The sequence below is a fragment of the Sitophilus oryzae genome, unplaced genomic scaffold (assembly GCF_002938485.1).
Source record: "Sitophilus oryzae breed Bouriz unplaced genomic scaffold, Soryzae_2.0 scaffold_1508_pilon_pilon, whole genome shotgun sequence".
Classification (NCBI taxonomy): domain Eukaryota; kingdom Metazoa; phylum Arthropoda; class Insecta; order Coleoptera; family Curculionidae; genus Sitophilus; species Sitophilus oryzae.
This window is the reverse complement of record NW_022146179.1, coordinates 2,711,491-2,727,194: the sequence shown is the minus strand read 5'-3', so window position 1 is coordinate 2,727,194 and position 15,704 is coordinate 2,711,491. Positions and strand designations below refer to the sequence as shown.

The 15,704-nt window shown below is 30.6% G+C and overlaps 3 protein-coding genes across 8 annotated transcripts; 1 reads left to right on the top strand and 2 right to left on the bottom strand.

Moving 5' to 3' along the window:
- Window positions 1–2,043: 2,043 nt before the first annotated feature.
- Window positions 2,044–4,292, bottom strand: LOC115878408. 2 transcript variants are annotated; one of them, XR_004049516.1, is made up of 3 exons: window positions 3,521–4,292; window positions 2,967–3,341; window positions 2,044–2,906 (listed from the first exon to the last, which is right to left on the bottom strand). XR_004049516.1 is itself a non-coding variant. In XM_030894921.1 (2 exons), the coding sequence occupies exons 1-2, from the start codon at window positions 4,157–4,159 to the stop codon at window positions 3,024–3,026; spliced, it is 957 nt and encodes a 318-aa protein (XP_030750781.1). In that variant the 5' UTR covers window positions 4,160–4,292; the 3' UTR covers window positions 2,044–3,023. The 2 variants fall into 2 exon arrangements, 1 of the variants encoding a protein (XP_030750781.1); XM_030894921.1 differs by having other exon boundaries at window positions 2,044–3,341.
- Window positions 4,293–5,362: 1,070 nt separating this feature from the next.
- LOC115878409 (N-alpha-acetyltransferase 38, NatC auxiliary subunit) lies at window positions 5,363–6,262 on the bottom strand. 2 transcript variants are annotated; one of them, XR_004049517.1, is made up of 3 exons: window positions 6,008–6,262; window positions 5,824–5,928; window positions 5,363–5,753 (listed from the first exon to the last, which is right to left on the bottom strand). XR_004049517.1 is itself a non-coding variant. In XM_030894922.1 (2 exons), exons 1-2 carry the CDS (start codon window positions 5,926–5,928, stop codon window positions 5,460–5,462), a joined length of 399 nt encoding a protein of 132 aa, XP_030750782.1. In that variant the 5' UTR covers window positions 5,929–5,947; the 3' UTR covers window positions 5,363–5,459. The 2 variants fall into 2 exon arrangements, 1 of the variants encoding a protein (XP_030750782.1); XM_030894922.1 differs by lacking the exon at window positions 6,008–6,262 and having other exon boundaries at window positions 5,824–5,947.
- Window positions 6,263–6,622: 360 nt separating this feature from the next.
- On the top strand, window positions 6,623–14,003 carry LOC115878407 (translation factor GUF1 homolog, mitochondrial). 4 transcript variants are annotated; one of them, XM_030894917.1, is made up of 5 exons: window positions 6,623–7,052; window positions 7,107–7,425; window positions 7,478–7,696; window positions 7,764–8,032; window positions 13,703–14,003. In XM_030894917.1, the coding sequence occupies exons 1-5, from the start codon at window positions 6,991–6,993 to the stop codon at window positions 13,986–13,988; spliced, it is 1,155 nt and encodes a 384-aa protein (XP_030750777.1). In that variant the 5' UTR covers window positions 6,623–6,990; the 3' UTR covers window positions 13,989–14,003. The 4 variants fall into 4 exon arrangements, with proteins under 4 accessions (XP_030750777.1, XP_030750779.1, XP_030750778.1 ...); XM_030894919.1 differs by having other exon boundaries at window positions 13,708–13,885; XM_030894918.1 differs by lacking the exons at window positions 6,623–7,052; window positions 7,107–7,425; window positions 7,478–7,696; window positions 7,764–8,032 and adding an exon at window positions 8,094–9,586 and having other exon boundaries at window positions 13,708–13,793.
- The last annotated feature ends 1,701 nt before the right edge of the window (window positions 14,004–15,704 follow it).

The window sequence follows — 15,704 nt, the reverse complement described above, 5'->3', positions numbered from 1 at the left end:
AAACAGCAAAAATATCATCCACATACCTAAACCATACTCTTGGAAAATACTCAAACTGATTCTTAATCTCCACTTCAAACCTGCTCATGAATACATTAGCCAAAAATGGAGACAATGGATTACCCATTGCTGTACCTTCCCGCTGTTCAGAAAAGTTGTTATTAAATTGAAAACAATTTTGTTTCATACATAATGATGTAAGCTCAATATATTCAATCACAGTTTTGTTGTCGAGACCATTTGCGTTCAGTAATTCCTTCAAGTAGCCTAAAGTATGTGGAATTGGAAAACTTGGGAACAACGAAGATACATCAAAGGAGACGAAAATTTCACCTTCATGCAATGTTATATTTTTAATTTTGTTTATGAATTCAATATTATTTTTAACTGAGAAAGAAGGTTCATGATTAGGTAAATTTTCGAACTCCCTTGATAACCATTTTGCCAAATTATAAGTCGGAGAACCTACAGCCGAAACAATTGGGCGCATAGACTTGTCCGGTTTATGAATTTTTGACAACGCATACAATTTTGGTAACGAGGGATTGGATACTTGCAATTTTCTCTTTAAAGAAAAATCAATAAGGTTGTTACATTCTTTTAATTTTTTTTTAACATCTGTTACCATCTTAGACAATGGATTCTTTTTCAATTTTATATAAGGACCATTATCGATTAAGTTGTTAACCTTATCGTAATAGTCTTTTTTATCTAATATAACAACCTTATTTCCCTTATCAGCTTTTAGGTAGAAACAATCTTTTTAGGTAGAAACAAACACCCACGACGATTTCCTCCAAAGCGCTACCACAGTTGGGCAATGTAAACTTTAAACCTTTGTTTAATAAACTGAGCTCTTGTTTATCAAAAGTCTGCGAAGAAAGATTCCCTACTATGTTTATGTCTCTCTGGAAAATATGTTTGTATTATTATTCAAAATGGACATTTTCTTAACAAATTTTGAATTGATAACCACAAACATATTTCTTTGAAAGAGGCACCAACAACATTCATACTCTACATTAGTTAGCTTATAAATAAGTTTTTTGTAAAGTGTATAGGCTTCAATTTCAAGCATACTTCGTTTACTATACAGAAATTTGATTTCTAAATCAAGCCATTTTTGTTTTGCAATTTTCTCTACCTTATCACTAACGTTACTTTTCGGAATATCAACTTTAATAAAACTAGGATAAACTGAATTGGCTTTGCATGATTTAAGAAACCAAATATCTGCTCCTAATAACCTAATCTTAGTACTAAACTTACGATAAAGATTCAGTTCCGTTGACCGTGAAGCCATCGAAGATTATAGTTGAGGGTTGGAATGAACCATGGTTAGCGAAACGCGCGTCCAGTGTAAAAGTAAAAGTGTTTTGGTGTATTGTGGTGATTTAGTGTTTTATTTTGCTATGATATCTATTAAAATGAATATAATATATATGCTTCATCAGGCATTTACTTGAAAGATTATTCAAACTGTATCATTAACATTTATAATAAGTTTTCATGTTTTTATAATTATTATCAATAGAACAGTTTATTTGTATTTACTAGATATATTTTTAGTATATTTTTTTTTTCTTTGGTAGTCATCTAAACAAGGAGTGCGGTAATGAAAATGCGTGAGTTAAGAAGCTCTCATGCAGCGGGCGGGGCTTAACCCGAAAATTATCATCCGGGTGACGTCATGCGCGCGGAGAACCGATTTGCGACCGCCAAGGATCTTATTTAACCCTTATTGTATCATGCATCCCTTTTAGTGCCTTAACTTGGTATCAAAGATTAAAAAAATATACCGTGGGAAAAGTTGCGGTGAACAAAAAGTTCTAAATAGTATTCTAAAATAAACAGGAAAATGTAAAAGAAAATGCACGATTTTCAACATATTTTTTTTTACAAAAATAACCTCATAGGCGTGTTCCTAGGGTCGCGAAAACGCGCAGTGTGCCACCGGGCTTAGGCTTATCTAATTTTGAATTCTATGAATTATTATTGTTTCTAGGGAGTATCTAAATTATTAAAAAAAATAAACGACTAATCCTAGATAATAAATTTGGTATATTTCAGTTTATTACATAGCTAAAAAGTAAGACACTAAATATTGTTATATACAGAAATATACATAATTATAGAAAAAGTGACTTGTCTATTTGACAACTTTGAAGAGTATACTTACAATTTTCACGTCGATCCTTATAATTTTCATGTTATCTTGATCAATTAACAAAGAAGCTTGACCTAATATGTAGTACAAAAAGCCATTCTTAAATTATCTGATTTAAATAAAGACAAATTTTTTTATAAATATTAAAGACATTACACGTATAATTGTAACAAATATTTTAATTTATTCTCTGAAGTGGTACAACAAAAAATTAACTTAAGATTATGAATAAAAACCTAATTTACTTCAGAAAAGAAACTTACTAAAAATAAATAAAATCGATGAGGAAAAAACAGGTATGTACTGTATATCTAGATTAAAATAAAGTAACAATCAACAACTAATAAAATTTTAAAAAATAACTTTTAAAATTAAAATTTCATTTATATAACAAGCTATTTATTATAAATGTGCATTTTTTTGTTGGAAATATGAGTAAAATACGGAGGAAAGAAAAAAGTAGTTTTAATTAAAATTTGTTAGTTCTACAATTTTATTTTACTTCAAGCCAAGATAAATAATTTAATCTATCAAACATAACAAGTCTCAGTATCAGATTCAAAAGTAATTGAAATTAATATGATTCATATTACACGCAAACACAATAATAGAAGTTCAAGCCAAAGTTAATTTTTTATATTTATAAATTTTCATAATTATCTACCACACTTCGGATAATTATCAATTGAAGTAAACTGTTTTGTGACCCTTGTTGTAATGAAAATAACTTATTGACTCTCTAACAAAAGATATTTAAAATAAGATAAATAAACATTATTAATAAAGATGAAAAACTTACAACAAAGATCAACAGCCAAAATGATATTTCCTCTTCGCATTTATGCCAGGACCTATTCTATCTCAGCCAAAGTTTTAACCTAAGGGCATCTACACCATTCAAATAATAGCGAAATAATCTTTTGTCTCTGACAAAACCTAGTTTCTCGTACAATTTTAAAGCTGGCTTGTTTGTTACTTCAGTTTCTAAGACCACTTCATCTGCGTCGCCCATTGTCATTTCATGAATAGCCATTTGGACAAGAGTTGATCCAATTCGTAGTTTACGGTAATTTTGATCAACCGCCAACATTGCTATATAACCTCGACGGACTATTTTCCTATGGAGATCTAATTTACAAACTATAGCACCTACACATTGATCTTCACACATTGCCTGTAATTAAAGTAAGTATTAGAAATAATAGATTTTGAATAATTAGATATATTTTAAACATAAAGCTTCATTTGTCAAGATTCAGGAATAAATGTATTTTAATCTTTCCAGGAAATAATGAGTTTAGGACTATAATCCTTATATGAGAAGAAAGGCAAATGTGTTTTTAATATGCTTACCAGAAAACATAATTTCGGCCAATTATGAATAAAATATCTATATGTGTAAATTGAATATGGTTCAGACAGATCTTTCTGAATAATTTTCATGATCAAAGGCATTTGTAACTCAGATTCGTACTGTACAAATTCAATTTTCTTATCACATTGTCTTTTCTGCTCATCTGGGAAGTTATCCACTTTACTAATAACCAATTTATCTATGTTATTTGAAATATACAGGGGATCACACTGATCATCATTAGTACTATGGGATATTTTACTACAGGAAGGTGAGTTTATATCCCCGCTTACGGCGCTACCATCTGAATTATCAAATGATTCATTTTGGTAATCCATAGATTTTGTATGACTATTTTCGTCTATTTTTGATTCGTTCAAATTTTCATTAGAGTCTAGTTGTTCTTTGTGCTTCTTCTTTTTTAATTTTCTTGATTTACCTACATTATTTACATCGCTTAACGAGGATTTACTAACATCTTTACAAATTTCTATAGCTTCGGTACTTAAAGCCTTATGTTTCTTATGCACTAGACCATTTATAAATCCATTTTTGTTGCCTTCTTTAGATTCATTTTCGTCGACAATTTTTGAATGGCATTTTTCAACGAGATTTGACTCCGAAACAATTGTACTCATTTTTCTTCAATTCGAGAGTAAAATTATTGTAAAAATTGATATACACTATGACCATTTCTCAATTTCAAAAACATTCAAAACTCGAAAAGGGCATTTCTTGACAGCTAACGACCAGTCTCAAAATATTAGGTTATGTTATAAGTGTCAAATCAATGACATTTAATAAATTCCCTACATTAAAACATTACAACCAATCCGTAAATCGGAAATATTACTAATTTTTTTGTCGATATATATATGTTGGCAGATTCGCCTTATCTTATCTTATCCTTTTATATATGAATTATGAATATGATGTACATGCAAATCCTGCAAAGTTGCAGTTGCAAAATAGGTTATGCGGTGTGTTATGTAAATTTAAACTTACTAATAAAAATATTTTATTTTAATAACAAATACTTTATATTAATCCAGCAGAGCAGCATCTCATAAATGTTAGAAGTTCTGGTATACCGAAGCTGTAAACTGATATATTTTACATAGTAGGAATTATTCATTAATAAAAATAGATTTCAGGAAAGTATGTTATTGCTAAACTCCAGCCAAACTATTTCGTATTGGAGAGTGGAGATCTAAATGTAATTTATTATGTTTATTTTTAGTTTATCCAAGGAAATATTATATACCAGTTCTATTTTTAATCCATTCGAATTCAGGATATAATGAAGTGTGATTGCATTTAATATTAAGTGTTAAGTGGAGTTGTTTACTAGTTAACATGTCATTCCCTACAAAAGAGCAAAGAGCCAAATGTTGGGGCGCTAAAGATAAATATTGGGAATGTTTAGATACAAATGACGGTCAAGATAGTGTCTGTAAAGAGTTTAGGAAGTTATATGAAAATAGTTGTTCTGGACAATGGGTAAAACATTTTGACCGAAAAAGAAATTATTTGCTGTTTAAAGAAAAAATAGAAACAGAAGGGTATGAACCATTAAATGAAGAAAAATATAAAAAATAGTTTTCAGATATATTTTAGACAGTAAAGTTTTAGTTAAATTTGATTTGGTTGAAATGAATCACCCAGTGTTCTAATGTCTGTCCAAAATATATCTTCTTAGGGAAAGTATTGTTATTATTAGTAATAAAACCTTTGTTCTCATAAATTACTTGTTTTCTTTTTATTTTTACAGAATACCAGCTAAAATAAAGACTGAATCCCAAGTGTTTGAACCAAGAAGGGTGTATCATAAAATTGTAACAGTATTTTAATACTTATATACTTAAAGTTTTATAAAACAGTTTCAATTAAAATTAAAAAATTATTTAATTAAGATTAATATTTACTTGTTTTTCAATATTACAAATAATCAAATGCCTCTGAAACCTGAGGACGACCTTCATGTGGAAATTCATTCATATCAATGTGGACTGTAATAATGTGTTTTCCTGGTATCATAACTAATCCTAGCATTCTGGTATCTTCATTGAAAACAGTAGAATCTGGGGGTAGATACTCTGAACATGACCCTAGAATTACATTAGCATCTCTATCAGTACATAAAAATACCCCTACAAGTGTTCGGCCATCTGTCATTCTAATCTTTAATGTTTTATTTAACCATGAACGAAGTCTAAGTGCCCCATTTGAAGTCTAAAAATTAGAAGCAATGATAGTACTCTGGAACAAAAGGCACTTGTATATACATAGTAATTATATATACATTTATTGGTTTCCTAGGACTATCAACTGGAGAGTCAGTTTCTGGCTCAGAAAATGAGTGGTCTTCATCACTTCCTGGGTTACTCCCAGAGTTATGGTTGTCCATCTTCAAAATAAGTACATATTCAACTCACATAAAAATTAAAGAAAAAATTATTGAAAAATATACATTAAAATAATCTTACGATTTTGTCTTTTTCTCCACTAACGAAAGCAAACCAAGATCAAAAAATAATATAAATATTTAAAAATTTGCCAGTGAATTCATTTTGCCATTCAAAATATTTTTGATTTTATTTGTGATTTTCATGCCAAAAGCACAGAATAAAAACCTTCGATCTTCGATGTAAGTTAAGATTTTTTTTACCCTTAAAAAAGCTTTTTTCGTTACGTTTTTTAGACTTTCATTGATTTTTGTTTTATAAATCGTATTTTTATCGTATAAATAAATAATTATGCTTAAATTTTAATACGCCATAATTTTATTCTAAAAATTTGAAAAGTATCGATTGTTACCTAAAACTGTCGATAGTATCCCATCACTAGCGTGTCACTAGTTTGCATATAATTTATATGATCCGATACCCAAAATGATATATGAAAAATGTCAGATATGATAAGTATATCAGAATATGATTGAAATGATATGGTCCGTGGTCTTTACATCTATTATTTTCTGGTCCTAACCATTGTCCTAACCTTTGCCTTTACCCATATTAACTCAAAGCAAGACTGAAAAGGCAAATTTGAATAATTTTTTGCTTTTACCTATGGCTTTTACTGTCTCCTTTTGCCCCGCCCCCTGAAACCATTTTATCCTTATCCCCAATTAATTTAAACGTATTTGCTTATCCCATACATAAATATGATAAATATAACCAGATATAACAAGGATATAACTTGTGGATACAGAGTGTGGATATAATCATCTGCCCCTATCTTATCCTCTGTGGCCCTAACCAAAAAAAATTGTGCTTTGAAATTTGAAAACAATTTGATTATGAAATTATTAATAAATTATATTAGAATAAACCTGTATTAAACACAATGTGCGGAAATAATCCAAATAATAAACACAATATTATAAGCTTATATTGTAATTAAAAGGGTTGCTTTGGCAAAAATAATTGGAAATCTATCAAAACTATTTTTAATTAATTGCCTAAATATGTTAATAAGAACATTAACACTTCTTGCTAATAAACATGCACTGTGCAAAAGGTTAAATAGGTGAGTTTTAACTATTTAATAATATAAGTAATTTTTTTAAATAAATTATTTTAGGTTTTCAAAAATACGATTTTATTGTGACACCAAGAAAGATATAGATTTTTCTAAAATATCCGTAGATAAAATAAGAAATTTTAGTATTATAGCCCATGTAGATCATGGTAAAAGTACATTGGCAGATAGGTTATTAGAATATACAGGAGCTATTAGAATAAATAGTGGGCAAAATCAAATTTTGGACAAATTGCAAGTAGAAAGAGAAAGGGGTATTACTGTAAAGGCCCAAACAGCTTCTTTATTATATAAATATAAAAATGAAGTATATTTGTTAAATTTAATTGATACACCAGGGCATGTTGACTTTTCCAATGAGGTGAAACTAATTAATATTCACTAATAATTAACTGTACTTTTTAAATTATTAGGTTGCCAGATCATTAGCTGCTTGCCAAGGTGTTATTCTTTTAATTGATGCTAATGATGGTGTGCAAGCTCAGACAGTGGCAAATTTTTACCTAGCCTTTGGCCACGATTTATTAATTATCCCTGTATTAAATAAAATTGATCTTAAAAATGCTGATCCTGACAGAGTTACCAAACAGTTAGAAAATGTCTTCGATATCAGTCATAATGAAGTGTTAAAAGTAAGCAAGTATTAAGAGTTAAATTCATCATGTATAATATAGGATATATAAATATATTGTTTTTAAGATTTCTGCCAAACTTGGTACCGGTATAGATAAGGTTTTGGAAGCAGTAGTTACACGTTTACCACCGCCAACTGTTAATAAAAATGCACCTTTTCGGGCATTATTGTTTGATAGTTCTTACGATAAATATCGCGGAGTTTTATCCTTAATTTTTGTAAAAGATGGAGTGCTAAATGTAGGTGACACTATACAGTCTTGCTACACAGAGAAAGTATATGAAGTTAAGACTATTTCGTTCTTAAGACCAAATGAGGAACCAGTGCAAACTATGTAAATAAGTAAAATTTAAAATAATTAAATATTGTACTTATACAGGGTGGTCCGAATTGTATTCGAGAAACTTCGTCAGCATAATTCTGCTGATAAAAATATGTAAAAAAGTTCATATAATCCTAAAATACACACAATAGATCTGTAGACACAATAGATCGTAAGGTCGCGGTGATTAACCCACCTCCCATGTCGTAAAATGCCTAATTTTGGAGAAGTTTCATTTTTATTTCGATTTTCTCAAAATAATTTCTGAATTAATGTTGATATTTATTTGAAAATTGGTGTCTGGGTGTTTTTTGGCATGAGCCTGTGGGGTAGGCAACCACAGATACTTTATGTAATTACGAAATAGCTTATATATATAATCTATGGGAGTCAGTTGTTGTAAAGTAATGAACATGGCGGACTCACAGAGCTGCATGTTAAATAAATAAGAAGTTTATAACTTCGGGAATAATATTGTGTTTTACTTAAATACAAAAGAAAACATAACGTTACATGGCGCAGTTGTGGTAACTTCAAATTAACCTGCGAAATTCAGAAATTAAAATGGGTGATAGCCGAGGCGTGGCTCCTATGCAAATGGAGGGAAATGTGGCCGACAATTGGAAAATATGGAGGTCTAGATTCGAAAACTATCTGGTAGCCAGCGAAATTAATAAAAAAGATGAATCTATACAGTGTGCCCAGGTTTTACATTATATAGGCGAAGGTGGGTTCAAAGTCTTCACAACTTTTACCTTTGAAGAAGACCAGAAGAATAAATTAAAAATTCTGTTAGACAAATTTGAATCACATTTTCTGCCAAAGGAAAATTTAACATATGAAAGATTTAAACTGTTTTCATATAAACAGAAAGACGAAACCTTGGATCAGTTTGTAACTGAAATAAAGAAAATGGCCATCAGATGCAAGTTGGGAAGCCTACAGGAAGAGCTGACAAAAACAGTGCTGATTACTGGCATAAATAATCCGTCGATCAGGGAGAAACTTCTGCAAGAAGACGACAGCTTGAGCCTCGATAAAGCAATTGAAAAGTGTAACATCCTGTTAATGTCGAAAGAAAGAAGCGAAAACATGAGTCAAGTGAAAATTGATGCATTACAAAGGGGCAGAACAGGAACAATTCATAAGAAAAATAACCAAATGGGACAAAGTGGTGTACCAAAGAAGACAATAAATTCATGTACAAAGTGTGGACGATCCCATGAAATCAACAAGTGTCCGGCATTTGGAAGAGAGTGCAATTTCTGTAAAATTAAGAACCATTTTTCTAATATGTGCAGGAAAAAGAAGCAAAGTAACAAAAACAATAAAGTGAATGAAATTCAAAACACAGAACAAATTAATGTTGTAAATAAAATTAATGATAATTTTCTTTTTATAGGATCTGTAGAAGTAAATGAAATTAATAATAATAGATGGTTCTCTGTACTGGAAATAAACAAAAAAGAAATTAAATTAAAGATTGACACAGGAGCACAGGCAAACATATTACCGTTAAAACTATACAACAGTTTGGGTATAAAAAGTAATTTAAGACAAACACAGGTAACATTAACTTCATATACAGGTAATAATTTGAAAATTGTTGGTAAATGCTACATTCCTTGTAAAAAGGATGATAAAACCTTTAATTTAGAGTTTTATATAGTTGATTCAAATACTCAAGCTATTTTAGGGTTAGATTCTAGTCTGGAACTAAATTTAATTAAAAGAATAGATTCTCTAACAAAAAATTGTCAGTATAATTCCTTAATAAATGAATTTAGCGAGCTATTTGAGGGTATAGGTTGCATAAATGAGCCTTACCATATTGAAATTGACAAAAATGCCAAACCGGTGGTGCATCCAACAAGAAAAGTGGCATTACCTTTAATGGATGATCTGAAACAAAGTTTAGCGGAACTTGAAAAATCAAAAATAATTGAAAGAGTTCAGAAACCTACTGACTGGGTCAATGCTCTCGTTCTTGTGAGAAAGCCAGATAAAAAATTAAGGATTTGTCTTGATCCATTAGATCTAAATAAAGTAATCAAAAGGGAATACTGTCACATACCTACCTTAGAGGAAATTACAAGTAAATTAGCAGGTTCTACAATTTTCAGCACGCTTGATGCAACTCAGGGTTTTTATAGTATACTACTAGATGATGCTAGTGCTGATCTTTGTACATTTGGCACTCCTTTCGGGAGGTATAGGTTCCTTAGACTACCTTATGGCATAAAATCTGCACCAGAAGTTTTTCAGTCCAGATTTAAACAAATATTTAATTTAGAAGGTGTTGATGTATACATTGATGATATTCTTATCTGGGGTAAAACTAAATCGGAACATGATGAACGCTTGAAAAAGGTACTACAAATTGCTAAAGAAACTAATGTTCGATTTAATTTACATAAATGTAGGTTTGGTGTGAATGAAATTAATTATATGGGTCATGTTATATCGGGTGCAGGTATCAGTCCTGAAAATTCAAAGATAAATGCAATTACACAAATACCTAAACCACAAAATAAACAGGAACTACAAAGACTGTTAGGTATGATCACTTATGTAAGTAAATTCATTAACAATTTTTCAAGTGCTACTTCAGTTTTGCGTAACTTACTTAAAAAAGATGTTGAATTTCTATGGCAACCGGAGCATGATAAAGCTTTTGAGAATTTAAAAAATACTTTAATAAATAAACCAGTTCTTCAATTTTACGATGTCAATTGCGAAACAGTATTGTCAGTAGATGCGTCAAAAGATGGTCTCGGTGCAGTGTTAATGCAAAACCATCTTCCTTGTGCGTATGCTTCTAGGTCAATGACTGAAACTCAGACACGGTACGCTCAAATTGAAAAAGAGCTTTTAGCTATAACATTCGGGTTAAATAGATTTTATCAGTATATTTTTGGGAAAACTATAACTGTAGAAACTGATCACTTACCATTGCTTTCAATTTTTAAGAAACCTTTAAATAAATGTCCTGCTAGACTACAAAGAATGCTTTTGCAAGTACAAAAGTTTGATATTAAATTAAAATATAAGCCAGGGAAGGATCTTTTAATTGCTGATGCCTTGTCTAGAGCGTGTGTAGGTGAAATGTGTGATGATGAAATTGATGATGAAATTAATGCACAAGTATGTCTTATAGAATCACAAATTAATGTCACGGATAGAAAATTAAATGAAATTATTGAAAAAACAAAAACTGATAAAGAATTACAAGTGCTAAAACAAGTTATTTTAGAAGGGTGGCCAAATAATTTTAAAAGTACCAAACAGTGTGAAAATTTTTTCAGAGTGATTTGTCTGTACAGGGTGATCTTATTTTTAAAGGACAATCACTAGTTATTCCTCAGTCTATGAGAAAAGAAATGCTTGAAAGGGTTCACTATAATCATATGGGAATTAATAAATGTATTAAATTGGCACAAGAATCTATATTTTGGCCAACTATGTGTAATGAAATTAGACAAACAATTTCTCAATGTCATCTTTGTTTAAAGTATGCCAGGTCTCAAATGTCAGAACCATTAATTAATCATAAAATTCCGGAAATTCCGTGGAATAAAGTAGGATGCGATATATTTGAACTGCATGGACAAAAGTATTTACTTATTATTGATTATTATTCAAAATACATTGAAGTAGAAAAATTAGAAAATTGCTCTACTAGCTATACTACGGTTAAAATATTAAAATCTGTCTTCGCCAGGCATGGTATTCCTCTAACGGTTGTGACAGATGGAGGACCACAATTTTCTTCAGATTTGTTTCAGGCTTTTTCTCAGGAATGGGAATTTGATCATGTCATTAGTTCTCCGAGATATGCTCAATCGAATGGTATGGCAGAGCGCAATGTACAAACTGCAAAAACATTTTCAAAAAAGTATTTGAAGATAAAAAAGAGATATTTATTTAGCTCTTCTTTTATATCGTAATATGCAAATTCATGGAGCTTATTCTCCAGCTCAAATTCTAATGTCCAGAAAACTCAGATGTATTATTCCCAGTACAGAGGCAAGCCTTAAACCTAAGTTAATTGATACAAATAAATACAATACATCTTTATAAGATACTCAGGTTAACCAACAAAAGTATTATAATAAAAAAGGTGTCTTTAATTTAAAACCTCTTGAAGTTGGTTCACATGTGTATGTACAGGTTCAACCTAATTCTAGTTGGTCTCCAGCTTTAGTTTTAGAAAAAGTTAGGAATAGAATGTATAGAGTTCAACTTACTAATGGTTCAGTCTTGTTAAGAAATCGGAGGTTTATTAAGCCTGTAGATAAAGGAAAATCTGTAATACCTGTTAGACCTACTACATCTATAAAACCATTTGTACAAAATAATATTCAATACTTTATAGAGTTAGAACCAGATTGTGACTTAAATAATAGGGGTGAAGGTAGTAATTATAATGTTCAGGAGGAGACTAATGTAAATACAACGGAAAGTGAGGATGATAAGAGTGTAGAGACACGAAATGGGATGTCGGGAGATAGAAGTGATGTTATGAGTGAAAACGAACTAGATCTTGATAATTCTGATAGTAATAGTTCTGCATCAGATACAAACTCAGACTATGAGCTTAAATATTTAAATCCAGAAAAAACGAGATCAGGTCGTTTAGTAAAGAAACCTCATAAACTGAATTTGTAGACAGTTTGTTTATTTTTAAATGTTACTAGGTTGTTTATATAAAAAGCACGTTAAGTTTAATTTAAAGAAAAGGGATGTGGGGTAGGCAACCACAGATACTTTATGTAATTACGAAATAGCTTATATATATAATCTATGGGAGTCAGTTGTTGTAAAGTAATGAACATGGCGGACTCACAGAGCTGCATGTTAAATAAATAAGAAGTTTATAACTTCGGGAATAATATTGTGTTTTACTTAAATACAAAAGAAAACATAACGTTACAGAGCCATTCAATTTCGATGTCAATATGACTCCTACTTGTAGGGGGCGCTACCTAATATTTTTTAACTGGTTTGCAAAGTAATAGCTTTTTGTCCGTACCTGTATAAAACTACTGAGCGAAAAAATATACATTTTCGTAAATGTATATTTTTTACGTAAAAAAGCTCATTTGATAAAAATCGCTATGAGTAACCATTCTCAAGATATTCGGAATGTAAATTATGAAACAGTTTCTGTTGAACGCTTGGCACAAAAATATTTTATGTCAGTCTAATAACTATATATATCTTATCAACATGCTCAATTTTTGTTAGTGATGACATATACTATTTCGAGAACCATTATTCATAGCCATGATTATGAAAAGACTTTTTTTTAAGTAGAAAACGGCGGAAATGTATATTTTTCACTCGGTAATTTTATAAAGATACGGACTAAATGTTATTACTCTTCAAACCAGTTAAAAAATATGCAAGTGGCGCCCCCTACAAGTAGGAAGATCGAAATCTAATTTCCAATCAATCATCAAAAAATTACTAGATATCAATTTCATCCAAATATCGAGATTAGTTCCGAAATTATTTGGAAAAAATTTAAATAAAAATGAAACTGCTACACCCTGTATCTCCGAAACGAAGAGTTTTAGGGCATAACTTTATATGAACTTTTTACTTATTTTTATTTATAATATACTGCTGAACTTTTCTGGATACAATTCGGACAACCCTGTATAACATGTTTCTTGTTAGTGTAGCAGGACAAATAGGACTTATTGGTTGCAACATGCGATCAAGTAAAGAAGCTCTTATTGGAGATACAATACATTTAGTGTCTCAAAATGTAGAACCACTTCCTGGATTTGAGCCTTTGAAACCAATGGTTTTTGCCGGAGTTTATCCTTTTGACCAAGCACAGCATGTTAATTTACGAAGTGCTATAGAAAAGTTGGCTTTAAATGATTCAGCAGTTACTGTTGAGCTAGATACAAGGTTAGGCACATTCCCATGCCCTTCTATTTATTATATTATAGTCTAAGAGCTAGCAACGTTTTCGAGAAAGTATTTTAAGACGTCTGGCTCTTTGATATATCTTTTACTATGCTCTCTGGAACAGCATGCGGCCCGTATGGCTGTCGATACCCGTTACGTTCACTACTGTGCATCGGAAGAAGATCCTATATTTTTTATTAATTTAGTCCTATAAGTTCTAGTATTGAATATAAATCGAACATGTCTCCATAGCGCAGTGCGTAGAGTTTCCGACCACGAACCGATGTTTCAGAATTCGAATCCGGGTCAGGGCAAAGACTTTATTTTATTTTCGTTTATATTCTGATAGTAAAGTATTAAATAAATCTGGTGATTCAAAAAAAAACAAATATTTAATACTTTACTATCAGAATATAAACGAAAATAAAATAAAAAAGTCTTTGTCCTGACCCGGATTCGAACTCTGAATCATCGGTTCCTGGTCGGAAACTCTACGCACAGCGCTATGGAGACATGTTCGATTTTTATTCAATACTAGAATTTAAAGGACTAATAAAAATATAGGTAGTAGCAAAGAATATTATAGTTTTAAGAACTCTCGTGTGGAAGCTTTAGTGATTTGTCACACGGTGGCGCTTTTGAACATAATCGAAGCCTGAAAATGCTAATATTTTAAATTTTGAGGACTACGCGCGGCGATATTTCATACGGTGTTGCCAAAACATATTTTATTTCTCGATATTTAAAGACATATGTATTGATTATATATTTCGTATTCGTTAGTACATGAGGCATCCTAAGGCTATAAAAACGTAGCTATGAAAATAAAATTTTAGATTTTTAATTTTTTTGTACCTTCTAATAAAAATTACTTCTATTCCAATAAAAAATTAACTAGTATGATTATGTGTTATCTGTGCTAGTATTAGAAAACTGGAGTAAATACGGAGAATATTAATTCGTTCTCTAAGATGAACACTACTAAGTAATTTTTTAAAATTCGACCCATAAGGGGGTGTAATTAGATAATGGGGTGTAATTATACAAAAAAAATCTGTACCTACTAGGAGTATGAACTTTTGCACAGATGTGGCGCATTTGAACATTGATAAGCGATTTTTGGAAATGTATAGCCTAAGGGTAGTGAAACTGGGGGGTGAAATTTTGTACAAAAAATGTTAGTTCTAGGAGTATGAAATTTTGTACAGAGAAAAGAAACCTTTATAGATGTGTTAAAAAAATAAAATTATTTTAATAAGTATATGTATATACTTTTTTTAATTTCTATGTAATTTTTTTTCTTTAACAACGATGTCGAACGAGTGAACAGATGTTATTTACAGGGTATTCAAGCTGCGACCCATTTTGCTATATTTCACTATTATTCTCCCTATCCCCAACTATTTTTGGCCTCAGAAAATGTTTAGTATAAGAAATAAAATTATTTGCACTTTTTATATCTACGATTTTGTCTCGACTAGAGCCAGTGTTGCCAACTTTCTGAAATAGAATTTCCCACGAAAAAAATTTTTTTTTTCTAAAAATTCGCACGAATTACAAAATCAATTATAGAGTCGTCGAGAGAATCAATACTCTTTGGGAGGGGGTCTTTCGTTGCTGTTCATTTACACTTTCATCCGACGAACTAGACATTATACTGACTAAAACGTATGGAGATACTTAAAAACTAAATTTCGTATTATAACATCACATTATAGGCAAACAACGAATACCCTTTATGAATTTACCTTTCAAATAGATA

What these genes read in the sequence shown, in the direction of transcription:
- LOC115878408 (XM_030894921.1), bottom strand. Translation starts at nt 4,159, where the DNA reads ATGAGTACAATTGTTTCGGAGTCAAATCTCGTTGAAAAATGCCATTCA. An exon ending in GGCCGAAATTATGTTTTCTG is followed by an intron (nt 3,342 to 3,520) that starts GTAAGCATATTA and finishes CTTTAATTACAG; the next exon opens with GCAATGTGTGAAGATCAATG.
- LOC115878409 (XM_030894922.1), bottom strand. Translation starts at nt 5,928, where the DNA reads ATGGACAACCATAACTCTGGGAGTAACCCAGGAAGTGATGAAGACCAC. An exon ending in GTCCTAGGAAACCAATAAAT is followed by an intron (nt 5,754 to 5,823) that starts GTATATATAATT and finishes TCTAATTTTTAG; the next exon opens with ACTTCAAATGGGGCACTTAG.
- LOC115878407 (XM_030894916.1), top strand. Translation starts at nt 8,585, where the DNA reads ATGGGTGATAGCCGAGGCGTGGCTCCTATGCAAATGGAGGGAAATGTG.